This window comes from Topomyia yanbarensis, chromosome 2 (assembly GCF_030247195.1).
Source record: "Topomyia yanbarensis strain Yona2022 chromosome 2, ASM3024719v1, whole genome shotgun sequence".
Lineage (NCBI taxonomy): Eukaryota > Metazoa > Arthropoda > Insecta > Diptera > Culicidae > Topomyia > Topomyia yanbarensis.
In genome coordinates this window covers 66,446,819-66,473,044 of record NC_080671.1, presented here as the reverse complement: position 1 = coordinate 66,473,044, position 26,226 = coordinate 66,446,819, and the positions used below count along the sequence as shown (strand labels likewise).

Sequence of the window (26,226 nt, the reverse complement as noted above, 5' to 3'; positions counted from 1 at the left end):
ATCAGAGTTACTCTAGGTTCGCTCGGAACTGTCACTTTTGCATGGATTTTTAAACATTAGAGCGAACCTAGGGCGACTCGATTCTAAAACCGAAAACGACATTAGAGACACAATTTCATCCTATTAAAGGGACTGTGTTGTGAATTTTGTTCGGAGTAGGCGAGCTCTCGTCTGGAGTAGAACGCTTTTTTCGCTCTCAGTTCTCTACTGTGTATCTTAATTGATCCTATTTTTCACTCTCGGTGCCGTAATTTTGATAGTGAATCATCAGTGAACCATTAGGCGCAGCGGGAGGACAATTTCCCACGTGATGCCAACAAGAGACTGTTAGTTGCTTTGTTTGATCTACCGGCTTTTGGGACTGCTTCTGCATGTTGGTGTGAAGCCCAGACGGCAGTTCGGAAGTTTCTCGGCGACTGTTAGTAGACCCACGTGTACCGGCATTCCGCCGGAAGTTGTGAAGGCACCACGGAGGTTCCGGTGAGATTTTTTCATGTTATTTTGATTATATTGTTTTCAGGAGAGCTGCGTATGCATTAGTAATTTTATTAGTAATGATATAACTTCCAATATAGGTTTATATACATTCGATTCGCCTGTTGTTATCTCTGCCATCTATGAGAACTGTTTCGGTTCCGAGCGTTTTCAATAAGTAGATGATCGTCCGATTATCAAAATAAAAACGCTTGTAAGGACGTAGCCAGGTGTGTGGAAATAAGCGGGTCTACGTCATTGCAGATAGACAATAGATATGCTTAATTCTGCAACTCCACCGTACGATTTGTGCAGGTGTTTATGCTATGCTATGCAAAACAAACAAAACTGCCTAGTCGGTGTGACGAGCAGCTGGAGCAGATCCTAGAGGCCCCATTACATGCTCAAACAGTGACTGCGTGATGGAGTTTGTACGCGAACGATACCCGGGGCTTAGTTTTCCTCAATAATGATGCTGGAGCCCACGTCAACATCACTGGCGAGCAATATCGAGACATGGACAAGGGCTGGTTGTTTCCAAATGTTGTTACACAAGAAGGGGGGAAGATATGGTCCAATGCGACGAATGTCAAGATTGGTACCATTTTACGTGTGCTGGAGTCTAGGGTACGGTATCTTCGCGGAACTGGTCATGTAGAATCTGTCTCCCGGTCAGCGTTGGCAGCAGAGGCTTCTCCAGAAGGTCGGGTTGTATGCTGCTAGAAAAGCAACACCTAGAAGAAGACCAAAAGCTTTGACGAAAACGTTTTTTTTTTTTTCATGAAAAGGAATTGGAAAGGAAGATGATTGGGATGGAACCAGCTGCAGAGCGAAAGCGTACCCTAGATGAAGAGGAACTTGAGCAATCCTTTCTAAAAGAGAAGTACGAGGTACTAGAAAGGATGCAAGGGGAGGGAACGGATAGACGAAGCGTTATCAACAAAGCAAGCAGCACAACAACGAGTGTAGAAAAGGTCAGTCAATGTATGGGAAATGATGGACACAAGGAACCCAGCTTCAGCACGAACGTTGCGAACAAGATGGCACCAAATCCGGAAGTCTCGCAGCTGAATACAAACAACATAATCTACACTCCTCCCATGCCGATACACCGGACTTCGATACTAACGAAGCCGATCATTCCTGTATCTAAGCCGATTGTACAGTCCCACGTATCTCCTGGGTCCTTGGCAAAGGCAACCTCGTAACAAAGACCTCCAGAAAGCGTCAGATCAGGGTCAACACTGACACAACCACCTGATCCATTTCCAGACTTAGAGCGCAATCATCGTGGAGCAAACATTAGAAAAGCAAAGCCGCCCATACATGCTTCTGATCAGTTGTTGCCAGTTACACCGTTGCCATTGCCTGAAGCCAATATGCAAACAACGGTGCCATTGTTACCTTCACTGGAACCACAGTTACTTGCACCACACACCCCTTCACAATGGTGGTGTAGTTTGGAATAGTGGTAGTGTCAATCGTGAGGAGTCGTCGGCAGGCGTCTTCTGAAGGCGGAGGAAAATCTGTCGGCGGGTACCAAAGGTATGCAACATTTTTTACCCACGGAAAAAATTGGATAAACTAATTTGCGCATGAGAGAACAAGACTTAACTTAAAAAGTAGGATTTAAATGACTCGTCATTAACTGACACCAACTTGCTGCCAGTTAGATGATATACCCAAACCAACGCCAAATCGACGCTAAACCAACCAAACCAAATTGGCGCCAATTTTGGTGTTGGTTTGGATATATCTGGTGAAAATTTAGAATAGGACGTAAGTAACATTGAGAGCCTCTCTTTGTTTACATTCTCTTTCGATTATTACGGCGTCACTATAACACTTTGCACTAGATTTCCGGTACATATCGAAAGCTGATGGTTTTTACTAGACTATTATGCAAAGAGTTGAGTACTCAATATCGAAATGACTGAGTAATGAACAGAAGAGAAAGGCCCCAAAGAGAATCTATGTCCTATTCCAAATTTTCTCCAGATATCGTCTAACGTCGCTATGGGCGGCTGATGAAAAACGATCACAAAAACGCCACAGCCCCGATTTTGTCAGTTTATTGAGTTCGATCAAAAGTCATGTAGATAAAGTATTGAAAGGTCCCAATTTATTGATATTTGCGATATTTTATTGTATACCTCATAATAGAAATTAAAATATATTCTTCACAAGTTGAAATGAAGAACAAACTGATTCAACTTTGAGAGCTAATCGTGTCCGGTTCACTCACAAACAAGATTCAACTCTCTTCGATTCAGTGACTCATTATGTTAATATTTAGTATTGTCATTTGCTCATCGCTCTTATTTACTTTCATGTGGTTCATTACCACAGTAAGCTGCCCAACTAGCTCACTCCATTCGCTTGCATCTTGTAAAGTGGTCCAACTGACTCAGTATTTCTAAGAGCCAGTGTACTTGCCCGAGATAAATCATCATAAAAACAAGTCCTGAGTATCTCTTAGACTAGGGACCAGTCATGCACTCCTTTACTGAACTGAACCTCATACCCAAGGTCAAAAGAGTATTCACATGTCCTCACACCCAAGCGAATTGATCTGTCCACTTGTAAGTAGGAGCACACGTCTGCCAACCAGCCATGAAGACCGAAAGTCACAGCCCCAGTGCCGTCCCATTACAGTGAAATTGTAGATAAGATATGTATTTGACCATCACGAATTCGTCAATCTTAATTAAACCGGCCTTACCAAGTCGTAACGCGGATGGTGGCGTGAAAACTGCCAAATAGGACTTGAGAACAGCTTATACCAATATCTAATGTTGTTCCAAATGTATGTGATCCAAGACTGCCTTGAATAGTTCACTGAGCTTAGTTTGCACACCTTACATAACTAGACTCACTGTTCGCCATTTACCCACGAAATGTGCAAACGATAAAATAATGATAATAAAAAATAATCCACTCCAATTTCTTAACCAGCCATCGAGGATTACAGCAATATTCACTGCTACTATCGAACTGAACCACAGTAAATGACGATACTTGTGTTACTTTCTAATAAAACTTTATTTCAATAGTCCAATGTAAACTGCAATTCATTTATTGTGATGGTATTACATATTCATTGTTTCTTTCTTGTATTCAAATGTACAATTATTACATACACGTGTGTTTGTGTTCAAAACAGTTACAAGTCCATGGAAAGTTAACATAAAATTACAAACAAATCCCAAGTTCAAATTGGCAAATGATATTTTGAAAATTACGATAAATTAACGATTTATTATGAATGTTGATCGTATTACAAAGATGCAAAAAAATAACACTGTCCTAGCTTAGTTTTCTTCTATAATATGTACGGGTAACGCAAATTCCCTTTCTTCTAAATTGGCCTTAAAATCTGAATTGCAAGTAGGCATTTAAACACTATCAATTAGGCTTTAATAATCGATAAAAATTCTGAAAAAAATGGTATCACATTATCATCATGATAGACACGGTTGAATTGATTCATTTCACGGGAGAAAGTGAACAGGAATGCTTCACGAAAGCTACATACAGAGATTAGGTGTTGATTTTAAAATAATTATAATAGCTGTGTTGTATTTTAAATTGTATATAAAACTATTCAAATCAACCTTTTTGTGTTCCATTACCTTGCTCAAAAATATTTCGAATGAAAAGTTAGTAAAATGATGCCTGCTTCAACATGCAGTCTCGCCGCTGTCCCTAATCTATTATTTTCATACAAAACTATTTCGATTCATTTGACATTGCGATTTAACCGCACTAATCTTGCAAAGCGTTACAGAGAAATTGATCTTTCTTCCAACCGTTGGTATAGAACGTGTAGCTTTACATGTAAGAAAACTAAATCTATTACATTTTTCTGAGTAGATATTTTTTATAATTTTTAGGTATTTCGTATTTAATTGGCGAAACAGATTTGGTTTTTTTTTTCTTGTTTCCTTTTATCTTCTTCTCCCGCTACGTACAATTTTTGTTTCACATTCTCAACTGATTGATCGATTTAGATCGCTTAGCTCTACTCTACGATGTCTTCCATGTTTTGGATGTCGATCACAGAGATATAGTTACCACCAAACTCAGCAAATTTGGCGTGCTCATGAAGATCTGCAGATCGTTTGAAAACTGAAACAAGAGAAATCAACGTTAAAAAAAATTTCTATTCCCAGGAATAATTTTCCAGATATAATGAAGATTAAGTAGTAATTTGTTTATTTGTTGTATCTTCACCAACAGACCCCTTGGCTCCCATAGTGGTTGCTGAAACTAATTACATTTAGAGTAGGACAATATTTTAGATTTTAACGATTTACTCGTCAAGTGGAAGTTAAGTCAAGTTTTAAAAATACGCTGAAGTCCGGTAACAGCGCTCTGACGACTCTGAGTTGTTGCGTCGAGCTCGAATGCGGGTTTGAAGATCCAGGCGTCCGAGGATTGTAGAATAATCCACCCTGGCACACAGTAAGTCCGAGACGAACAGGTCAACGCCGTTATGGTAATACGGATTCCAAACAACAGAACAAAATGTCACTGTTGAGCGAACAAACACCCAATAGAGATTTTGGAGAGTAAACGTTCCTAAAGTTTTTTGCTATTCGGAAAATTAACCTAAACTATCTTCATGCCTTATCTACAATGAATGAAGTATGTGGTTTGTCTTTGAATGTTAGTGCTGAATCCATGATGACTCCGAGATCCTAGACGTGAGAGTGCCTTGGAATACTCAAGTCGAACAAATGGTAGATAAAATTAATCGGATGGCGTGCAGTTCACTCTGAAGAAACTAGGCATTGGCTTTATCCCGCATTCGTCGAAAAAATTGCACGTTGTTGGCGAAAGAAAGACGGGGTGCTTGTAATTTGATCTTGACGTCATTAAAGTAGAGGAGGAATATTACTGTACTGAGATGGCTTCCTTGTGGGATGCCGGATATAGCGAGGAATGGTGCAGATAGATAGTGTTTAATGCTAATTTGGAATTGCCTTCCATTGAGGTAGGAACAAAACCAGCGCAGAAGTTGTCCATGAATACCCAGTTTGTCCAGCTTCACTGTTGCGATATCACGGTTAATTTGGTCGAAGGCCGCAGATAGATCCATATAAATAACATAGTTTTGCAAACCGTCATTGAATCTATCGAGTACACATATTGTGACCAAGAGCAAGTTGATCGTTGTCGATCGTTTAGCCATAAAACCGTGTTGCTCGTCTACATTGTAGTGTTTGCTGTGAAAGACTATAGGGTCTAAAAAACACTTCCAATAGTTTTGATTTAACACTCAAACACGAGTTTTCCGATTATTGTTAATGTTCGAATTGTTTCCCTTTTTATGATCTGAAAACATGTGGGCTATTTTCTACCAAGAAGAGAATATTCAAGTATTGAGTGATAGCTCGAAGATTCGCCGAAAGTGGTTCAAGAAGCCCGTTGACGCACTTGTTGACAAAAATCGAGAGAACACCGAGGGCATGAGGAACTAGATGCTTTCAGCTTGGAATTTACTGATAGAATGGTAGCATCATCGGCACAAATTCATTTGATGGTTCGTTCTAGAGGAGTGAGATTGGCTTCAGTGGTGACTTGTTGTGGTGGAAGGAGCTCGTCGAAAAAAAAATCTTGAAAGTTTCCTTAGTGCCGGTGTCATAAACTCCATTGAATGACATACAAGCTGGTAAACCAGATTCATTTCGCTGCTCGGTCACGAAATTCCAGAACTAGTTGGGCTTAGATTTCAGTTCACGCTTGACGTTTCTCTTGTGTCTGATAAAGGCGCGTCCTACTTTGCTGATTGTATTCGTAGTTGAGTTGAAAATAGTGGTTTCTTTTTGAGAATTTTTTGTCCGGAGTGTGTGAACGTGCAAGAGACACCGGAATACGTGGTCTTCGAATACCTTAGGTTCGAAGTAATTCGAATGGATATGCCTAGTATGGCAGTTGACAATATCGTCGAAGAGGTGTGCTGCCGCTAAAAGCATAATTGTCCCATGTGTATAGGGATTCCCATAGCACATGGGACAGTTATGCTTCTAGCGGCAGTGTGCCACTACGAGCATATCTGGGATGCCGTCAACAGATCGGTTACGAATATACTCTCCGAGCTATAGATGAAGTGGTGAATGGACGAATAATTAGCGCCGTCGGCAAGAAAGGCACCGTTAAACCATAAATCGAATTCGAGAATAATTCCGCCGTCGGGGAATTGTCAGTGGAAGCAGGGTGAGCTCACCGTCAGGGAGCACCCGAGTAGATCGCGATAAGGCTGGAAACTGAATGACTCACGGAAACTGGAGCTAAATGGCTCATGGAATCAGTATGTAAACGGTTCATTGGGACGAGAACTAATTGACGACGTAATAGATGGAGATAAGAAGCAAGAGAAGAAAGCTTAAAAGGGCTCCGGTGAAACTTCGAGATAGACCAGAAAAAAGATGTGGGACAAAGGCACAACGAAACCGCGAAGTAATACTTTGATGTATTTCCGTGGGAAAGAAGGTTAAAAACTAGTAACGAGTTTTTTTGTGGTTAGATACGGAAGTGCGTCGTGAGGCCCGCCTTACTATAACAAAAGTTATAGTGAGGGATGAAGCATATGCTCGACTAAAAGAATCGGAACAGTGCATCAGTACGGAGTGCAATCCCGGGCACTTACAGAGCAGAGGTCCAATGTACACCCATTATCGTTAATGACATTATTGAATTGCCGAAGAGTTGCTCTGCTATAGCTGTCCAGAACTGGCATTGTCGATAAGCGCAGATTTTTCGATATCCAAGCATATCCAAGCATAGCCAGCCATAGCATAAGCCGGTCGCCCAGTATAACAATATCATCGGGCCGGCGACCGAGGTGTTGGAAAGTTATACATAGATGGAGCTAGAACCACGAATTCTATCAGGTGGAAAATACACAACGCTTAGAAACAGTTTGCGATCGGCAATTTGCACTGATAGTCACACTTGCTCGGAGTTCGCCCACCGGCCATTGTTGATAACTCAGGCTTTTATACCATGATACACAGCGATAAGCACACCACCACCTGATATCTTATGGCTGTTGAGATCGTTGCGGTCACAGCTGTAGACATCGAATGTTGAACCAAACACCTGGCGAGACAGAGTACGGTTGTCGAGCCACGTCTCAGTCAGAGCGATGATGTCATACCAGCATCCCGTGGTCGTGAGCAAATAATTGTCCGTTGATGAATTTAAGCCACCAACATTCTGGTAGTAAACTTCAATGTAATTGGGGGACGATTCAAGTTCAGCAGAGACCGAAGCCATGTTGCCGTTTAGAGCGCGTTGGAAAGTCTTTTCGCCAATCCCACGAACAGTATCGAACGGCTGACGGTCGTTTGGTCGGCTGTGGTGGGGAATTCGAGGCATTCCGAATCAAATGCGTCACACCCAACACTACGACGATCATCGACGGCGAGAGAACTTGTTGAGGTCGGAGCAAAAGGCAAATTACTGGAATACATCAGCGCTTGAAGTCTTCTGAGCAGATGTATACTTCCAACTGTGGCGGGTTGGAAGACCCTTTAACCCATCCCACACACCGAATCGGGAGACTGGTAATCGTTGGCTGCAATTGCTCGACTATGACGGGGGGATCGAGAGATTCCATAATGCCGCCTGCGGTGCGTCCTAGCATCTGTTGAACCCCGATGGTGATTTCTGCGGACTACAGGAACAGGAAAGTAGTAGCTTACGGCGAGGGTTGCCGAGAATGGCGGTTTGGAAAATCCCTGCCTGCTAGCGGCAAGGGCTCCGACCATGTCGGGGGGATCGGAAGCTGCCATAGCACCAACTGCGTTGCGTCCTTGCAGTCATGTGTGAGAGGGGAGCTGGCCATTTCGCATAAAGTCATTTGGCATTAGGTCAATTGGCATAATGGACATTTAGCATAACGGTTATTTGGCATAATGGTCATTTGGCATAATTTGGAGAATTGATCACACTGAACGTCATTTGCCATAACGGACGTTTGGCATAACGGTTATTTGGCACAATGGTCATTTGGCATAATTTTGAGAATTGATTACACTGAAGGTCATTTGGCATAACGGTCATTTGGCATAACGGACATTTGCCATAATAGACATTTGGCATAATTTTGCTAAGTGATCTCTCTGTACATACGAATGTACAGTTTATCAGGACCCATAAAGTTAAAGCTGCACCAAGCAATAATAATGTGTTGTTATTCGTTACCTAATATTGATGTTAATTCGAGTGAATTTTTAAGATGTTATAACCGATTTTGCCTTCTTTTAAATATAAACAGTTCATCTGAGTTTTTTTTAAATTTGTGTGCTTGTTCATTTTTGCAATTATGGAAGCGGCGGCCCCTCGTAAGCAAACCTGTGATCTACTCGTTTGCCCGGATTACTCAAACATAGGGGGTATAAATTAGCTTAAGTCCGACGGAGCGACAGCGATGTCAGACAGCACGCAACTCGAAGCGATGTGGCGTAGCCAAGGATGCGAAATACCTACCTTTTCTACGGCTGTAATATTTCTGCCTACATTCTCCTTTCTCATACGACGCTGCTGTCGTACGCTAGTGCAGGACGCCCAGCGCTCTACGGCAGCCTGTGTGCAAAGCAGTAACATGACAAAGAATACTTCCCCCAGTACAGCCACCAGACGCGAGCGGTACAGCTTCTCTTTCCTTATTTTACCTTTTTTAATATTTTCAATCTATTTAATATTTTTAATCACAAACGACGACAATGAATGCGGTTCATTTACGCCACGACCGGCATCAACGCTTTCGTGTGCGGATCTCTCCCTTTGACTAAGCAGAGAAAAGTGTACAAAGCGAGAGGGCAAACTTTACTGCGCCACACTCTCACCGAGCAGTCGTAGTACAGCAGCAAAACAAAAATGTATTTTACTGCTGTACGGAAAAATGTACTCGGTTTGGCTACCGTTCTGGCAAGAGCAGTACTGATGCGTCGCTGTAGCGGGATGTACGGTTTGTGCAAATGTAAATATACCGGAAAAAATGTAGTTTACCGGTACCGTTCGCATCCCTGGGCGTAGCCACATTAGTCGTAAATGTTTTTATTAATTGGTAAAGAAGAATAATCTTATTAATTTGGTTTAAGTTCAATTTTAGTACTATTGAATTTTATGCCAATTGTCAGGGTTAAGAGCTGTACCATGGTGCTTCGGGTGAACTTGAATTTTGAAGCATATAAAGTTCAAAGTGAAATAAGAATGTTGCTCGGATCAGGGCCATCCTCGCAACGACGTTTCTGCAGTGGTCAAGAGGCACCGGGATTTGGTCGAACATGAGTAGCTGATGAAACCTTTCTAGCGAGGCTCGAAATTATTTTTGGATTAATTGTGCGAAAGGCAGAGCCTAGTTCTCGCGAGATGGACAAACTTTTGGGTTTCAGCCAAGAGCGAGTTCAACCCCCGAGGTGGATCATTTAGGTCACCGTAGGGAATAAAGTATATCTGATAAAAGGTCGAAAGCCATTACCCTAGCTTGCCTATCACAGTTCTCTGCTAAGCAGCCCGTTTTTAATGTTAATAACTGCCTTTGTGAAAGCCAAAACAAGATAGGAGAGCATAATGCGAATATAAGCAAAAGTTCAAATGTTCTATTATTCATTTTGCACGAATTTTATCCGAGTATTTTTACTCTAAAAGGTATGTAGTCTTGAATATACATACAAATACAAATTTTCGTCCGTAGGAATTATTTATTTTGTACCGGTTTTTATGCTGGAGGTTCATCTTTGCCGACTTTCCGGATGAAAACTTTTTAAGCGATTTTTGTGATCTATTTAGCGACTTTCGTTCATATGGAACCCATAACTCAAGGGATGCTACAAAGAAACGCTATGGGTTGCTAATGAGAAACAGTCACAAGCAAACCGACGTACAGCGAAGACCTTCAGTCTTCCATTTTGTCAAAAATCAAGTGACATTATCCTAGAATGCTCTTCTTCAACGAAATGGTCAATGGTCCTCATCCGTGTTAGATCCCTGCGAATAACATTAGCCTGCAACAGCTGAAAGCTACTCGAGGCACACTGGTCAATAGAGTCGCAGAGAAGAGCTCGAATAAATTGCGACCCAACTTTAGAAAGTGTACATTTCAAGAATAGCTTTTCGAGTTCACTTGTACAGACTAAGTTGCTGCAGTTCAAGGTAACTTACTACACGCAATAACTGTGGGATATCACAAGCGTTCTTGTACGATGGTTCACGAAAGAGAAGAGCATCAAGGCATCGCTCTGATGCAGGAGTCATGGGCAAATTAACACAAGATCTTTGTATTAAATACTCTCATCTTAGTCAAAATAATCAAAATAATCGAACAAACAGCCAACTCCATAGACTGCAGATTTGGTAAGCAACAAAATTCACTCTTATGGAAATGATAATGAAAACACTAACTTTGAGGAATAAGCAGGGCTGTGATGCTAATGCACATTGTGGGGGTACGCTGACATTAATAACGGAGGAGAGCACCCTCTTAATTACGTTTTGTCAAATGATGCCATTGTATGCATAAACGCATTTGTAGATAGGAAATTCAATATAACATGAGACTGACTTGCGATTATGGGCAGTACTGGACCGTACGTTATGTAGTGCTTAAATAATAGAAACGATAAAAAAATATATGTTTCTGATCAACCAAGTCTATGGGAAAGCATACATTGAAGCCAATAAATAAGTCCAAATCAGAGAAGCATGGCGAAATCAGAAAAAGAAACGGTTCTTTATTCTGTTCACATCAGTCAAAAAAAACCGAGGGAGAAGTTTCGACTCCAGCTGTGCTGGATGTGCTCTTTAGCAAGTAAATAATTATAATAGTCGATTTCTCATTCCTTAGAACCACAGAAAAATCGAATCACTCCCCCCAAATTTCTGGATCCGCCCCTGGCTACCTACGGCACCTCAAAAATTATGAATGCAAAGTCAACTTACCTCCCGACACAAGTTTCTCCAACCGGTAAATCTTCATATCTTCACACTCTTTGGTGATTCTGGGCGAAACATCACTCAAATCCTTAAGCTCCGGTGTAATAACGCGCATGTTCTTGCGAACCGTGTTGGTGTTGATGTTATAGTACCCATTCCACATCTTCTCGATCAAATCGCGGAGCGACTTCGGTGGCAGCACCGTGTCCCGATCCAACGTCATAAGGAAGCAACGTCCGCTGTCCTTGTCGATGATACCGGACTGATTGAATCGGAAATCATGCAGGAAACGACCCTGCCGCTGGCCACGGAACACCGGTACATCAATCTTCGAGTAGTTTTCATCATCGGACAAACCCAGTTCAAACTCCTCTTTGAAAAATTGCTCGCTCACATCCTTCTCAGCCTCTTCCAACCGTGTTTCCATTTCATTAAATTCCTTCTGGAACGGTGCGAACGTATCATCAATACGGCCGAAACTATCCAGTGCCGAGTTCAGTCGCGTCATCCCATCGTCACGCAGCATCGAGTTCATGTAAACCATATTGTTATCGTTGATGTTGGACGAATCGTACGGAATCTGGCAGAAACCGTGGAATCGCATATGACCCCGAGACATTGCATACTGTCGATAGTAGAAGACACCACCGATGATCCCCAGTGACGTGACCAGCAGGGCAATCAAAAACAAAATATAGGTTGTGGCTGACGAAATGCGACGAGCTCGGCGGATCAGGATAATGCTGGATGCAGCGGATTCGTCGTCGTGAGGGATGTCCTGCGGAAAACAAATGAGAAGTTTATTGGTTAGTAAGCGACCGTAACTATTTAAAATTATAGATTCATTGAACGGTCACTGATCGCAGGAAGTGTGACTTGACTGAGTGACCTTGGCATCCTAAGCAGCATTCGACTGGTCGTTTCCTTCGCTTTCAAGTACGTACAAACTCTAACCACACCTTCGCCTTTCGTTTCGACTGTTTCTGATTTTCAGAGCTTGTAGTTGGTCGATCTGAAAAATTATTCTCTAAGTTCTATTCCTCAGTCTAGGGTAGATGAGGCTTTATTCATCTTATTAGTCAGGGTGCCACACTAATTCATTAAATGCTCACAGTACCAGCAATTACATGGTGTATTATTAGACGTTAATAGACAGAACGATATCTACCCTTTCCATTCTACCATTTGAGCTAATGCCTTGAGCAAAGATAGCATAGATGTGTTCATAAAAAAGGGTAAATAGAGGGATAGATGAATTAGAGAACAGCAACTTTTTGGATATAAACCAGATTGAAACACTGAATGTTTCTCACTTTTATACCTCTGGTAGGAAATTGGAGTGAAACAGAAGAGATTTTCTTTTTTTTCAAAGAGTAAGAAGTAAGGAATAAATGCTGGAACAAAACCAAAGAAGAAACTATTCAAAATTCATGTTAAAGATGAGCGGAAATTACAAGACTATACTAAAGTAAACGAAAAAATGCGGTGTGTACCAAAACTCTCCTGGAATCGTTCGGAAATGGGGCCCTATTCTCACAGTCACGTCACCTAGTGACTAGAAGGAAATTTTGTTCTAGTCACCAAGTGACGTGACTATGAGCATCGGCCCCATGTTGTACAGTTATTCACATTAATGCCCAGACAAAATATTTTTTATGGACAATTCTTTTTTTCTTTTATTTTGACGTAAGTGCCAATACCTTATTAGACTTTTTTATGGTATCTAACGGGGACAACTTATCGAAATGGCAAGTTAAACGGAAGCAATTATGTGAAAAAATCACCCCAAAGGCAGAATTCGAAGCAGTAACCCTTGTGACTCTGGCACAATGCACTATCTCTTATGCTATCCCTGGGTTATGATTGATCGTTGGTGACAGGGATCGCATAACTTTCCCCGTTGGATACAATTAAAAAAAGTTTTTGATAAAATTATCCTTATTATTATTTTTACAATAAAACGTTATCCAATTTTTTCTGGTAAAACTCGGACTTTAAGCTTCAATGTGCTACGAAAAAATGTGAAAAACGAGCGAAAAAAGCTCCCGGTAATTATGTGGGGAATGATGTGAAGAAAAAATGTACAAAATACTGTACCAAATGATTGGTCCAGTAGATTTTGAGTTACGAGGTACACCGCAAAACAAGTTTCGACGATGCGCCTCCGGAGATTCACTTTCTCAATTTTCAGTATTTTGCAAGGAAATTTTGAGAAAATATTCTATTTTGGCATTATTCTGGAAATTGAATGAATATACTAATGCTTTCTGTACCGCCAGAAATAATTTTAAAAAAAATGTCTTTTATCGACATAACCTCCCAACCCTCTTCTTCAAGTATGAAGTTATGTATCTTTACATGAACATTTTATATCTGAATCTACTACGAACGACGAATAATATTTGCTCTAAAAAATAAGCTCACAGATATAATTTAAAGAAAATGTAATTTTATAAGTAATAGATTCGAAAACCGTTTAAAATAAATTACATAAATTTCGTAAGCAAAATATCCCATTAAATCAAGTAATAGGTAAGATTCTTAGTAAAATAAATAAATTTTCTAATAAAATAATACTCGTTTGACCCCCAAGATTACTGATATTGACACATATGGTAAAATAGCAGACCAAAAGTCGATCGTTACGTTCAACAATTTTATCTCAATATTTTGAAAATTCTTCATCACATTTGAAGATTATATGTGAAGAATGTGATGCCTTTTATCGATAGGTAGACATTTGGAATAATTTGTATTGCCTCACTTTCCCCTAAGCAACAAAATACAAGCAATTGGATAGATGTTCTGAAACGTGAACATACTGTGAATTACTATCGACCATATTACCATTCTAAGTTCAGTAGAAAATGATAAAGACTAAATATTTGTCTATTGCATACCGTGCGCTATCTGAATGCATTTGTTTGTTTTTTTTCGTGAAAAGTTCCCTTTCCTTAACAAAGTTGATTTTTTCTACTCAGTTTCATGCGGTACGTGTACCTCGAAACTATTTCATATCTGCTTTTTATTGTGTCTGCCTCTGTTGATGTATGGGATGCAGTTTATATACAGACCGTTCCTACGGAGTCACATAGCTCAATCAGTAAGCTGGTGTGATTTTTCAATAAACAAACTTTTTGCTAGGGGCGCACGGAGCATAACGCACCACGATGGTCGCACAGTACGGATGTATTATTAAATCAATATCAATTCTTCAAAAGGGCTAACAGACTATGTAAACAAACTCATGTTCAGTTAGTTCTAATTAAACTGCTATTATTTCGGCGTTAAAAGCTTTTGCACTTGCTACTATGAAGGGGGACCGTGTGCATTACAGTGTAGTTTTGAATAAATTGCAAGTAAGCTCCAAGGATTACACTACCGGAACACTCTTAGGTCTACTTGCTAATAGGTCTTGTAATCAGTAACAATTATTTGCCGGTCGCTTACGACAGTATGTGCACCATGCATTAAAATACAGTGTACACTAACTGGCATTTTATACCAGACGTACACTGCCTATAATCGTAAGTCAGTCCCATGTAGATAGAAAATCCCATAGAACATGGGACTGACTTGCGATTATAGGCAGTACAGCTTTATCTGGAATTCGGAAGATATTACCGCCAAAATATTGATAAATCTCTCAATCAGTTCTTCGTTTATTTTTGTGATTGAAACAATTACTGAAGGGTACTCGAAAGATCCTCTGGCCGCTTTTCCATCACTTGATGATCCAGAACTTTGTTTAGGAACATCGATTATAAGACTAGTCTTTATTTTAAATGCTTTTTTTATTTTAAATAAATCTGCATTTTCTTGTTTCATTGCCTGCTAACACATTACATATAACCTGTATGCTATATGCAGCAGGCACTCCATATACCTGATAACTTACACTAATACCGAATATGACAATGCAGCGGAGACAATCGGAATACACAGTAAACTGGATGTACCTAGAGAATTGGTACTAGCGCTGTACCCAAACAGAAGGTACGATTTACCCACTAATAGGTGGAAATCTCTATATTTATTCTTTTTCATGTACAAGGTATTTATAATTGATTCGTAATGACGTAGTTTAGGTAGAGTGAATATACCCACTTCTAAGTTGGTGCACTTTTCTGGATGCCTAAGTAAATAGTACCTAAATTCCACAAAACTGCACATACTCACCAGTAGGTAAATTGAAACCACATAAAATTAGGTAATTGGTAATCAAATCTGACCGGATATTACCTAAAAATAGGTAAATATTATAGGGATTGGAACCTATTACCAGGTAATTTATACTCCTTTTTTGGGTACTACGCCACTACTAATTTTCTAGGTATATCCAGTTTACCGTGTAGAAACTTCTCCTTGTTTGGGGGTTTCTTTTGTATTTCGTTTACCTATACATATTATTACACTCTTTGGGTGAAACCTAAGACAAGACGTGACAATAGGGGGGGGGGGCGTTTTTGTTCCAATTTTACGTCAGAATGTTCCAGCTCCTGATTGGTTGATTCTGACTTTTTGCACCGTACGCAATGTCACTGCAGGGATATCGAAATGATGTTTGGCAGTGTTGCTATATTTATAGGTAAAGATTGTCATTACTTTCGACAAATAAAATTATTACCGTTAAAAAGTAAAAATGACTAAATTGAACTGAAATTGTGCGGCAAAGCGAAACAAATGATTATCATGCAATCTAAAATTATTCAGAAAATGGCTTCATCAAACCTTACTAAATACCCATGACATGGAAAATCGGTTCCCTTCATCAATATAGTGGATTCAAGATATAAAATATTGTCGGCATAGAATAAATTAACAAGATTTCATTTTCATTAATACAAATGGCAACACTGTTTAGAAGATTTCGGCAGGGTGAAAATGTGCGAAAAGAAGAATGTCGAAGGAAAAATAAGAAGCCAATTGTCACGTCTTGTCTTAGGGTGAAACATAAACGAAGCATTTCTGGCATGATAATTCGACATAGATCTTTCATTAGGGCTTAAATCGCAAATGTAAACAAACTGCGTTTTCGCTATTATGACATTATGCGACAAAAATACTACAAGATTGAGGTGAAAATTAGTTAAAATGGTTTTTAGTTCGATTTATAATTAAAGAAAACAAAACGGCGAAACATGCATTTTCTTCAAGATTTCGACTTAGGCCCTTCTTCTCATATGGAATATAAAGGCTAAACTTACATTTTTTGACAGAACCGGGCGTACGGTTATTATTCACAAAATTATTCTTTAAACGGCGGTTCTATTATATAAATGATAAGCAATATCTACTAGGATCATGTCTACTCGATAGTTGTTGCACATAAACATTCGAATATTTCGATATTTTCATGAAATTCGAAGAAAAGATGCACGCGCCCTATCATTTACATTGGGTTTCTATGCGCCCATTTGCTGAGCCCTATTAAAAAGTATACTGTCAAGCTCGCCCATTTACCCAGCCCTACCCAGCAAGACAGAGTCAGTTTAGCCCTTTTACCGCGCCCTTCTGAAAATTATGTACACCGTTTAGCCCTTCCGCAAATGGTGGTTGCTGAAGGGCGAAATCACGACTGGGATGCAAATTGGGCGTAAGCATTTTTTTAGTTTCTACCCACTAAAAGCACATAGGAATTAAATTCTTTGTTATATTGTCATAAGGTTTAACCAAAGATGCTTCCGGAAAAACATGGTCATAAAGTAATTTATACCTACAATAAAAACTACATTTAGAAAAGCATCGCCGTATATTGAAACTGATTTTTCTCCATTTGAGTACATTGCGACTTTGGCCCTATTGAAAGATCTGTGTCGAATTTCGACAAAGCATTACAAACTTTAGCATCAACCATGCTACACTTCATAGTGTGACTAATACTGATTGTTGTGCATGTGGAGTTGTGAGAGATTGTTGGAATTAAATGTGCTATTTTGTCATTCACATTCTTCTTTTTGCTAATTGTGAGCTCCTTAGTTTCCTTAGAAAATTGGATCTCTATTGGGCGGTAGAACCTTGTAGAAATGGGACGAATGTTTTGCCAGACTTTTTTTGATGGGCAGCTTTTGACACGAAAACGAAACTATCGTCAAATTGCTTTTCTGCACATATTTGTTTATAATTATAGATTGACCAGACGACCCATCGAAACCCCATTTCTAAATGAATTCAAAATCCCTTACTTCGGTGTGAGAGATTGTTAATAATACTTCATCTTAAAGTACAACAAGCTGTTTGGCCGTATGGTCAAAAAGGAACTTGAAGCTGCTTTTCCGATGCTGATTCCGAATCAGTTATCGATTTTTTCGGTTGGAAACATTTCTCATGAACGGGCTGGATATGATGGTTAGATTTGGAGGATATTGCAATTTTATTTGTTTTGTCTCATGCTTACCCACAAAAATTTCCTTGACCATAGAATAATTCTTCCGATAGCTTTCGTGAAGGTTTATCTGATGATATATTCTGCGTTTTACATGCTTTTCGTAAATTAATTATGCTTTTCGTATACGTTTGGACCGTGTTGGAGTGGATTACATGTCTTCTGCGAGCAGTTTGGAAGCATTTTCGTTGCCTTCGCTTGTATAGCAACGCATCTGTATAACAATTGAATGTTCAGAAGCACACTTTTCCTGTCGGTGATCAGAAACTCGAATTTCTCTGCTACGATCAGAGTGCTGCTCGAAAACATTCTTTGATTTACTATCCCGAGGAGAATATAATTCAGGAAATACTTGTCCGGAAAGCCACGTTATATTGCACTTTTGAAACAGAGTACGGCACCGCTTCCAACCGCGCTATTTTTCGGGAAGGTCTAAGCACAAACGAACTATCGCTTGTTTATGCTTTGAAGTAAGATTCCCTCGGACAATTTTCTTCCTAACATGTTCAAACACTTTTTGTTCCTCCCCTTCAGATCACATTGTAACCATAGATCACACTGCTTGGCTGGGCTGAAGATGGAGGAAGTCCCACTCCGAAAGTATTTGTTCATGGAATGTTAAGACGTGTAATCATAAAGTTTTACGTCACCATCTTCCGTGTAATACACTGAAATGAACATGAATAATGCCTACCGCAGAAACTGTATTAGAAATTTTCCACCCCATATGTTTTATATATGTATCAATAAGGCATTTATTGCTCAACAAAAAATATATAAATTTAGCTGCTACTCTACAACCTGTAACCCTAAATTTAGCACAAATAACAGTTATGCATCCTAAAATTAATCCTATTCTAATCTACACTGCAAAAAGTGGGCTTTGAAATCATCTAGAACTTTCTAGAACATTGAAAAAGTGTCAAAAATCAAATAAAAAAGTCATGACAAAAACGTTTTTTTAATGGAGGTATCCCGATATGTACTCCAATATCACCCAAATATTTTTTCCCTTAAAATGAAGCGATGCCAAAATCATAACAAAGGTTCGGTTATGTTCAGGTCAGGTTACAGCATCTGTGTGAGGCTAGAACGTACTATACCGATGGGAGATGGCACGCAGACAAGCGTATCGTTCAGCAATCAGCTGACTGATTTCTTTTAACACGTGCTTCATTTGTTTTGAAAAACAAAAAAGTGCTAATTTCCCAAATGAATTAAAATTCCTTGAAGAGAATCTATTCATCTGCATGTGCAAACATGCTTACATACATTTTGATACAATTTCTAAGCAATCAGAGATAAGACATTCAAGTTACAAACGATTTTGTGCAGCGCGCTGATGCAATGTTTTTATTTTAACGTTGAAATAAAAAAGAAGAAACAGAAACGACGGCAGCCATTTTAGCCGCTAGCTTCACGATGACCTTAAGATGCCGAGCAAATAACGCTGCGCATTTACCCTAGTTCTTCTTACACACTTAATTTTTTTCTGCCGAATCTCAGCAGTTTTTGCAACTTTTGCCATGATTTGAACAGCCGAGCACTCGGCAAATTTATTTTTCGCTGAGATCTCAGTAAAAGTTACAATAGTTTGCTGAAATATTTCGCAGAAAATCAGCAAACAAATGACACTTCTCCGAGAATTCAGTATAAATATTTACTCGGCTATGCGTAAAATTGCCGAGCACAACTAAGTGTGTAGACAACACATTACGAAACACATTACGAAAAAACGATGCGCCAAAGCCGCCAGGAAAAATCAACGTATTACAACCAACATCAACAAGCGTACGCTGCCAAAATATAATAACACGGCTCACCAATAACACGCTGCTAAAGTGATTTTGTGCTTTTCAAGTGACCTAGCATAATGTTGTATGTATACCCTTAAAATATTGATTTACAGCAAAAAACTATTTTTCGGGATTTCTGGCGCTAAAAAATTAGTTACGCTGCCATTTTTCAACCGATTTTCAATAAATTGTTCTGAAGAGAATAAATTACCTTTCCAATGGTATGCTATGTTCATTTTTTTAAATACAGTGAAACCCCGTTTTTATCAGCCCCTTGACTAATTTTAGGCTAATAAAACAGGGACATTGACAAAATCGGGACATATATTTTTCTTTCTTTTTAAGAAACCGAAGCTCTTAAAGTATTTTTCTTTATTCCTTAGATATAGCCTCAAAACCCTTTCTGATTATTTTGTTTAAATTTCCCTTAAGGGGGTCTAACAGCGCAAAATAAAAAAATTAAAATTTATATTTTTGCATATTTCGGATCTCTAAGATAAGAACAATATGCTCAAGAATTACACGAATCCAAGTTGGTTCGTCTGCTAGAGCCCATCAAACTACCAACTATCAATTTTCATACGAAGCTGATAAAATCGGGTCAGAAAACTGATAAAATCGGGGGCTGATAAAATCGAAGGCTGATAAAATCGGGTATTCACTGTATTAGTCGATTTTGGGACAATGGAAAATTGCCATTACTTTGTGATTTTTTCTTGAAAAATATAAAGCTTGCTCAACATTTGTGTAAAAAAGCAATTTAGCTTTAATAAAAATTTAAATAGAACATTTAGTTCCGCTGCGACGAAGTGGAAATGCAAATTTCGTATCTAATTTTTCTCCTTAGTAAGAAATATAGTATAGCGCATCTTGAATTGGCTTGCTAACTCAAACCAAGTTTTGGTACTAATAATTCTAGTCAGCTTAATCAGAGCTCCTCTTCATGCGGGACATGAACACATTTGCTCAGGAACACAAGTTGCGTCTCAATTTTTAGGAGCTAGCGTCAATTTGGCGCAAGCTTAGTTCTATCACTACGCACCAAAAATATGAATTTTATCGTTGACGTATAGCGTACCACCTCTGGTAAGGCTTTCAGATTCAGAGATTTTAACTTACCTGGGATAGGTTTCAAGAGAAACATGAGTTAACACTTTCCGAGTAAACCAGAAACAAATTTGAATCAAAGTAATCGCTCGACATTTTAGAACACATTATTCGATTTTTATTACCGACTGCGTTGAAAAGAAACAAGTTTATTTTTTTCAGCCCCTTCATGTTATCAATGTAGCACTTGAAAAATTTCCAAATTGAGTCATGTTCACCGTTGAGTGCTTTGTTTTGGCCAAGCATAATGCGCACCACTTGTCACATAGGGCTGTGAATTATTCGCGTCTGCGAACAGTTTTGTCGGTTTAGGTAGGTGTAGAATTTAACTTCCACAGCTAACAGCAAATAATCCAAAAGCACCAGTCACTCTTGCTGTGGATGACAAGCCGAACGAGTGTTACTTTCCTTCGGAGCAGTATGGAAAGCACATTGCGGTGACTACCGGAATTCTCAGAGGGTCGCAAAGAATCCGGTTATTCGTTGCTAGGGAATTTCCAACGAAGGAGCATCTTCTCTTTGGTCAACAGACGCTGCAGGAGCAACGTGAACACCGTAAGAACTCCTTTGAAATTCTGTATTATAAAAGTAAAAATTATCCGTCGTCTCACTAGACACGGAGAAATTGCTGTAAGACCCGGACCTTTTTGTCACCAAATTTAAAAATTCTTCATTTGATCCCCGTATGCATAAATTCCTAAAAGAAAAGTTATTTTTGCAACAAAAGAAAAAAAATCTTCACGCTAATTATTGTTTCATAAAATGTAAAAAACCAAATTTTTATGATCCGCGCATTTCTTGCTGCAAAACATCCATTTTGTATTTTTTTCGTTCCGAGACATAATTTTTGATAAAAGAACGTTGCCACACTACTATTGTTTATTTTAAAGTTATGAATAGTGGTCTTATTTTGTAGTTAAAACTTGTACTAAAAACTACATAATTTGTGATATTGCAATCGATTCCTTGAATTGAAAATCTGAAGCACATCCACGATTTTTTTTAAATTTTTTGCTGCGCTTCAACAATGTAAAAACAGTACGAAAACGACTTCACAAACGGGTTAAGTACTGCCCAACAAAAAATTGATCCGATTAATAAAATGAGGTCAAAATAAATGCGTAACCTTCTCTCTTTTATATTGTAAAAAGTCGATTTTATATTGAAACGGACAATGGAATACTTTGTTGTTTTATATCGTTCCATAATATTGGACTTTACCGTTAATTATGATGAAATTACTGTACTGCTAAAGACAAATACTAGCTTTATCGCTGATAATTACATTAGAATATGTACCAGTGATTGCTTCAGCTTCAAATTGCAATTCTAAAAAGTTAAAATAAAAATAAAGGCACTCAATGTTCCTTACACCCAACGAAAAGAAAAAAAATCAACAAATTGAACAAAAGTTTAGTTGCTTTTACGACTTTGTACTGTAATCGACTCATTGACAAAATAAGATTTTTTGTTGAATGACTTCCCGTGCAGTCCGCATTGACGTGTACCTGCATACCAATACTCAAAAAATCCCGCTAGGATTCTAAGAAAAGCATATGCTCTACGAACCCACATTTGCAGGTACAATGTTTTCGAAATGAAAACTCAACGCGATTCACCAACTCTCTACCAGCAGATCCAGCATTCAACCATTGTACACAGCGACTTTTGAAGTATCGATTTTCCAGCCAGCTGCCCCTTGCTGAGCAAGTAGAAAACAACACAACGAAAATCTATATATAGAGCTAATCGGCTACATATGTATAGTAGTAAGGGATGCCTCACAGACCCATTATCGATATAGGGCAATACCCACAAGTTATGCTTTGTATCTGCTTCGTCTATGAACACGGAGAACCCAAATGCAAAAATAAACGGAATCATAATCTTTGCTTGACGTGGAATAGAGATCACTATTTTTCCATTTGCTGAAAGCAACGCATTATCAATACTAAAAAAAAGCTGTGATCATAAGTTATCTATACTGCATTGTTTGCTTTTTACAACACACGACGACCGAGAAATGAAACTAAAATGGTGGCATCCATTTTATCCGCCTCCAACAGATCGCTCATTATTTGTTGGCCGACGAGCATGAATGTAATGTGTAATGAATCATACAGATCAATTTTAATTTTGCTTCAAATTTCGAAGTTGACGAAACAACTACGACTATCCATAATTATCAGCTGTATGTGATTTATAGTAGACATAATTTGATTTTTTCCAAATAGCGCTCTCACGAAAATGAGCTTAAATTGATGACGATCGAAATAAATTTGTTGCACGAGCGCCGAGGTGTTTCCTCCATTATCGAGGCGAGGCACAAAGTAAGGTAAATAATCAAAATATGTGATATAACGCAATTAAATGTCCAGCCACCGAATGATAAACTCACCGTAGGCGCACTCGGAGCAGTCGGAACTCCGGAAGCTCCCACTAGGGGTAACACGGTCTTCTCTGGTTTCTTCGCATCTCCAAAAGGTTTCGTCAAGATTGTCATCTTTGACTGTTTCTGCTGGTAATCCCTTTGCAGTAATCCACTAAAGCGATAGAATATCAAACCGTCCACGGGTGGAAATTGGTTATTTTCCTTTTTTTCTAGCCAAAATCACGACACGAGGACCCGAGACTATAGGCGTATGTTTTTGTTGTTCTCTTGCTTGCTACTGACGATCTCTGTTTCCACAAAGTTCCATCGAAGCTTATAAATTTCCGATGAGGTGTATGCCAAAAAGAGAGGTAGTATGAACGAGTGGTGCTCAAAATTTCACAATCCCGATTGACCGAGCTGTTTTTTTAAACACAATAACTTATAACCTACTATGATTGCAGTCAGTACACAGATATTAATCCGACTGTCAATCTCATTCGATTAACGCTTTTAAAACCTATATTTACATGCGCAATTTTTTTTTAATTTATTAAGTTCAATTTCAAATTTGAACAGTTAGGTTTCAACCTTTCTGCGTGTGGTAATTACGCCTAGTAGTGCATTTTTTGCTCGATTAACGCAAATAATCGAATAATCTCTAAAATAATCAAAAAATCAATAATCGATTATAAGCTTTCGGTAATAACGAGATATTTCGTCAAATTGAGGGCTACTAAGACTAACGTATTACAAACAAGACGATGTAGACTGCTGTTATTGTACGTAGAACGCTGGGTATACCATAATAATAAGTACAATTCTCAACAAACATATGGTTAGGGCTCAAATACAGTCGTGATTCACTGGTTGGACACTTTTGAACTGGACCGCTTTTTAGTTGGACTTCCGCTAGTTGGACCATTGTCCAACTAAAAAACATCTGAACGTCAAAATCTCGTGTCAAATTTACTTTGACAATCAATCTGACAATATTTAGAGATGTGAACAGATGCATTTACACGGGCAACATCTCCTTTGGAGAGTTTTTGACATTTGTCAGTCGGTCCAACTAGCGAATCAAATTCGTTAGTTGGACACGGCTGTGGCCCAACCAGCGAATCACGACTGTACCAACTGTCAAATTTCTCTTTGGTCAGAAATTCCAGACGAACCGCCATTCGCCCAGCACAGACGTTGATAGCCAGAGCCTGAAATTCTCATACGTATTCAATGAACGACGAAATTCAGAGAATTCATCTTCGTCCTTTCCTTGCCTCTTTCGTCGCTGAATGCATGAAAAAATAAAACAATAAAGGCGATGTCCCCTCCTCTCTCGATTCTACGAAAACGAGTAGCAGCAGCAGCGACTTTCGTTTTCCTGTGACAATCCGAAATTTCAATTTCGTTTTGATGCATGCTCTTACTGATTGCGATTCTCATTCATTAAATGAAATTAATGCAATGTGCATCTAATAATGCAACTAGAACATAGTTAAAATGAGAAATATGCACACCGATCAGGCTTCCGTCTTACAATACCATCATTAGCTCGCAAATCTACAGAATCGAGCATCGACAAATAAATATCATTACTACTGTATTGTCGTTTACCCAGCAGTAAGCTCAATATCGAAGTTACCAATATAATTCTGAATCTCAAAGCGAAAACGAGCGTGCGGAGAGAATAATGAAAACGCTCTGCTACATGCTTGCTTTGTCCTAGCCCGTTGTCTCATTTTCGATTTCGCAAAGTGCTAGTGGTATGGAAAGAAACTTCGTTCTTTCGTCAGTTTCGCCTGATTTTGGCAAATGAAAAAAACATTTTCCGACTCTGTTGATAGCAAACAAAAGAGAAGTTTTCTCTTTCGTTGGCTGCTATGCGCCATGGTTGGTTAATAACGGTTTCTCCAGAATTTCTCCTCAAATCAAATTTCGACATTTGGCTTTTGAGCCCTAATAATGTGTTTGTCGAGAATTTTTTAATGAAATTTTAAGAGTAGCGCACATTTATACGCAAGAAGACAATAAATTGAAAAAAATGATCATCCCTTGGATGCGTAAAGTGTTGAGGAAGTAAGAGCATCCGATGTAACAAGGAGAAAATATATCGCTTGAGGTCGCGATGACGTTCGCAAAACAGTAGCATTTTGTCTCACTTGCACGCATGCTTGTTAGAGCGACTGTAGAAAGAAAAAGGATGAGTAACTCACAACTGCTGTTGAGTTACTGTTGTCACTCAAGCCGTATCAAGTTGTATTGACTCTGAGCTGAACAACTAGATAGCGCTACGATAACAAATCCCGCCTCTTCTCTTAGATCCCGCCTAGGAAAATCTGCATTCATCAGGTAACAATCCTACCATAATTTTTAAAAACTACGTGATTGCAAATGAAATAATTTGTTTTAGAATTTAAAATTTTTGGTATATTTCAAAAGGTTTATTGAAATGATGAACCACCCCACGCTTCTTTATGAAATGCACACGACCTACAATGTGCTGATTGCGTTTAAGGTTCTACTAGGTATGGGTTCCGCGGAGCGAACAACATAAACACTTGACTGTGCATTTGTTTATTTGTAACATTTCTTCTTTCCTAATTACTCAACAAAGTATTGCTCAAAAGTTGATAAAAACACTTCACACCATTTCTATTTGCTGAATTTACGTGATAGTCTCTTGAAAAATACTTTTCCGCTGAGAAAAATGCTGGCAAAAGTTGGGGGAAAATTGTCCTTTACACTACTCACAGTAGCGCATCGAGCCAAACACAGCATAAATTCATCGAGAATTTTTTTTTATTAATGTTTTTCGGCAGTAGATATCACTGTTTGGTTCTTAAAATTCCCTTCACCATTTTCTTCATAATTTTAACTTTTGTAAAAAAAATAACACCTATTAAAAATGTAAACTACATGACTGTCAGGACGTGCCTAAACGCAAAAAACAAGTCTCGAAGCAGCTCTTTTGGACTATACGAGTCAGCTCGACGCTATTTTTATTATAAATACTATTAGTTTTCGTTTCCGTTTCGACGACTCATTGCTAAAATTGGACTATTGGTAGCGTAGTTAGTGCTGCGCATTTCAGAATGCAGCAGGCCTCGAGGACGAAGAGAATGGGTAGGCGCGTAGAGGTTGATTTGCGC

At 39.0% G+C, this 26,226-nt stretch overlaps 1 protein-coding gene across 1 annotated transcript; it reads right to left on the bottom strand.

The window, feature by feature from the left end:
• Positions 1-4,091: 4,091 nt before the first annotated feature.
• On the bottom strand, positions 4,092-23,392 carry LOC131678252 (uncharacterized). The gene is made up of 3 exons (XM_058958263.1): positions 23,105-23,392; positions 11,425-12,196; positions 4,092-4,602 (listed from the first exon to the last, which is right to left on the bottom strand). The coding sequence occupies exons 1-3, from the start codon at positions 23,207-23,209 to the stop codon at positions 4,496-4,498; spliced, it is 984 nt and encodes a 327-aa protein (XP_058814246.1). The 5' UTR covers positions 23,210-23,392; the 3' UTR covers positions 4,092-4,495.
• Between the last annotated feature and the right edge of the window lie 2,834 nt (positions 23,393-26,226).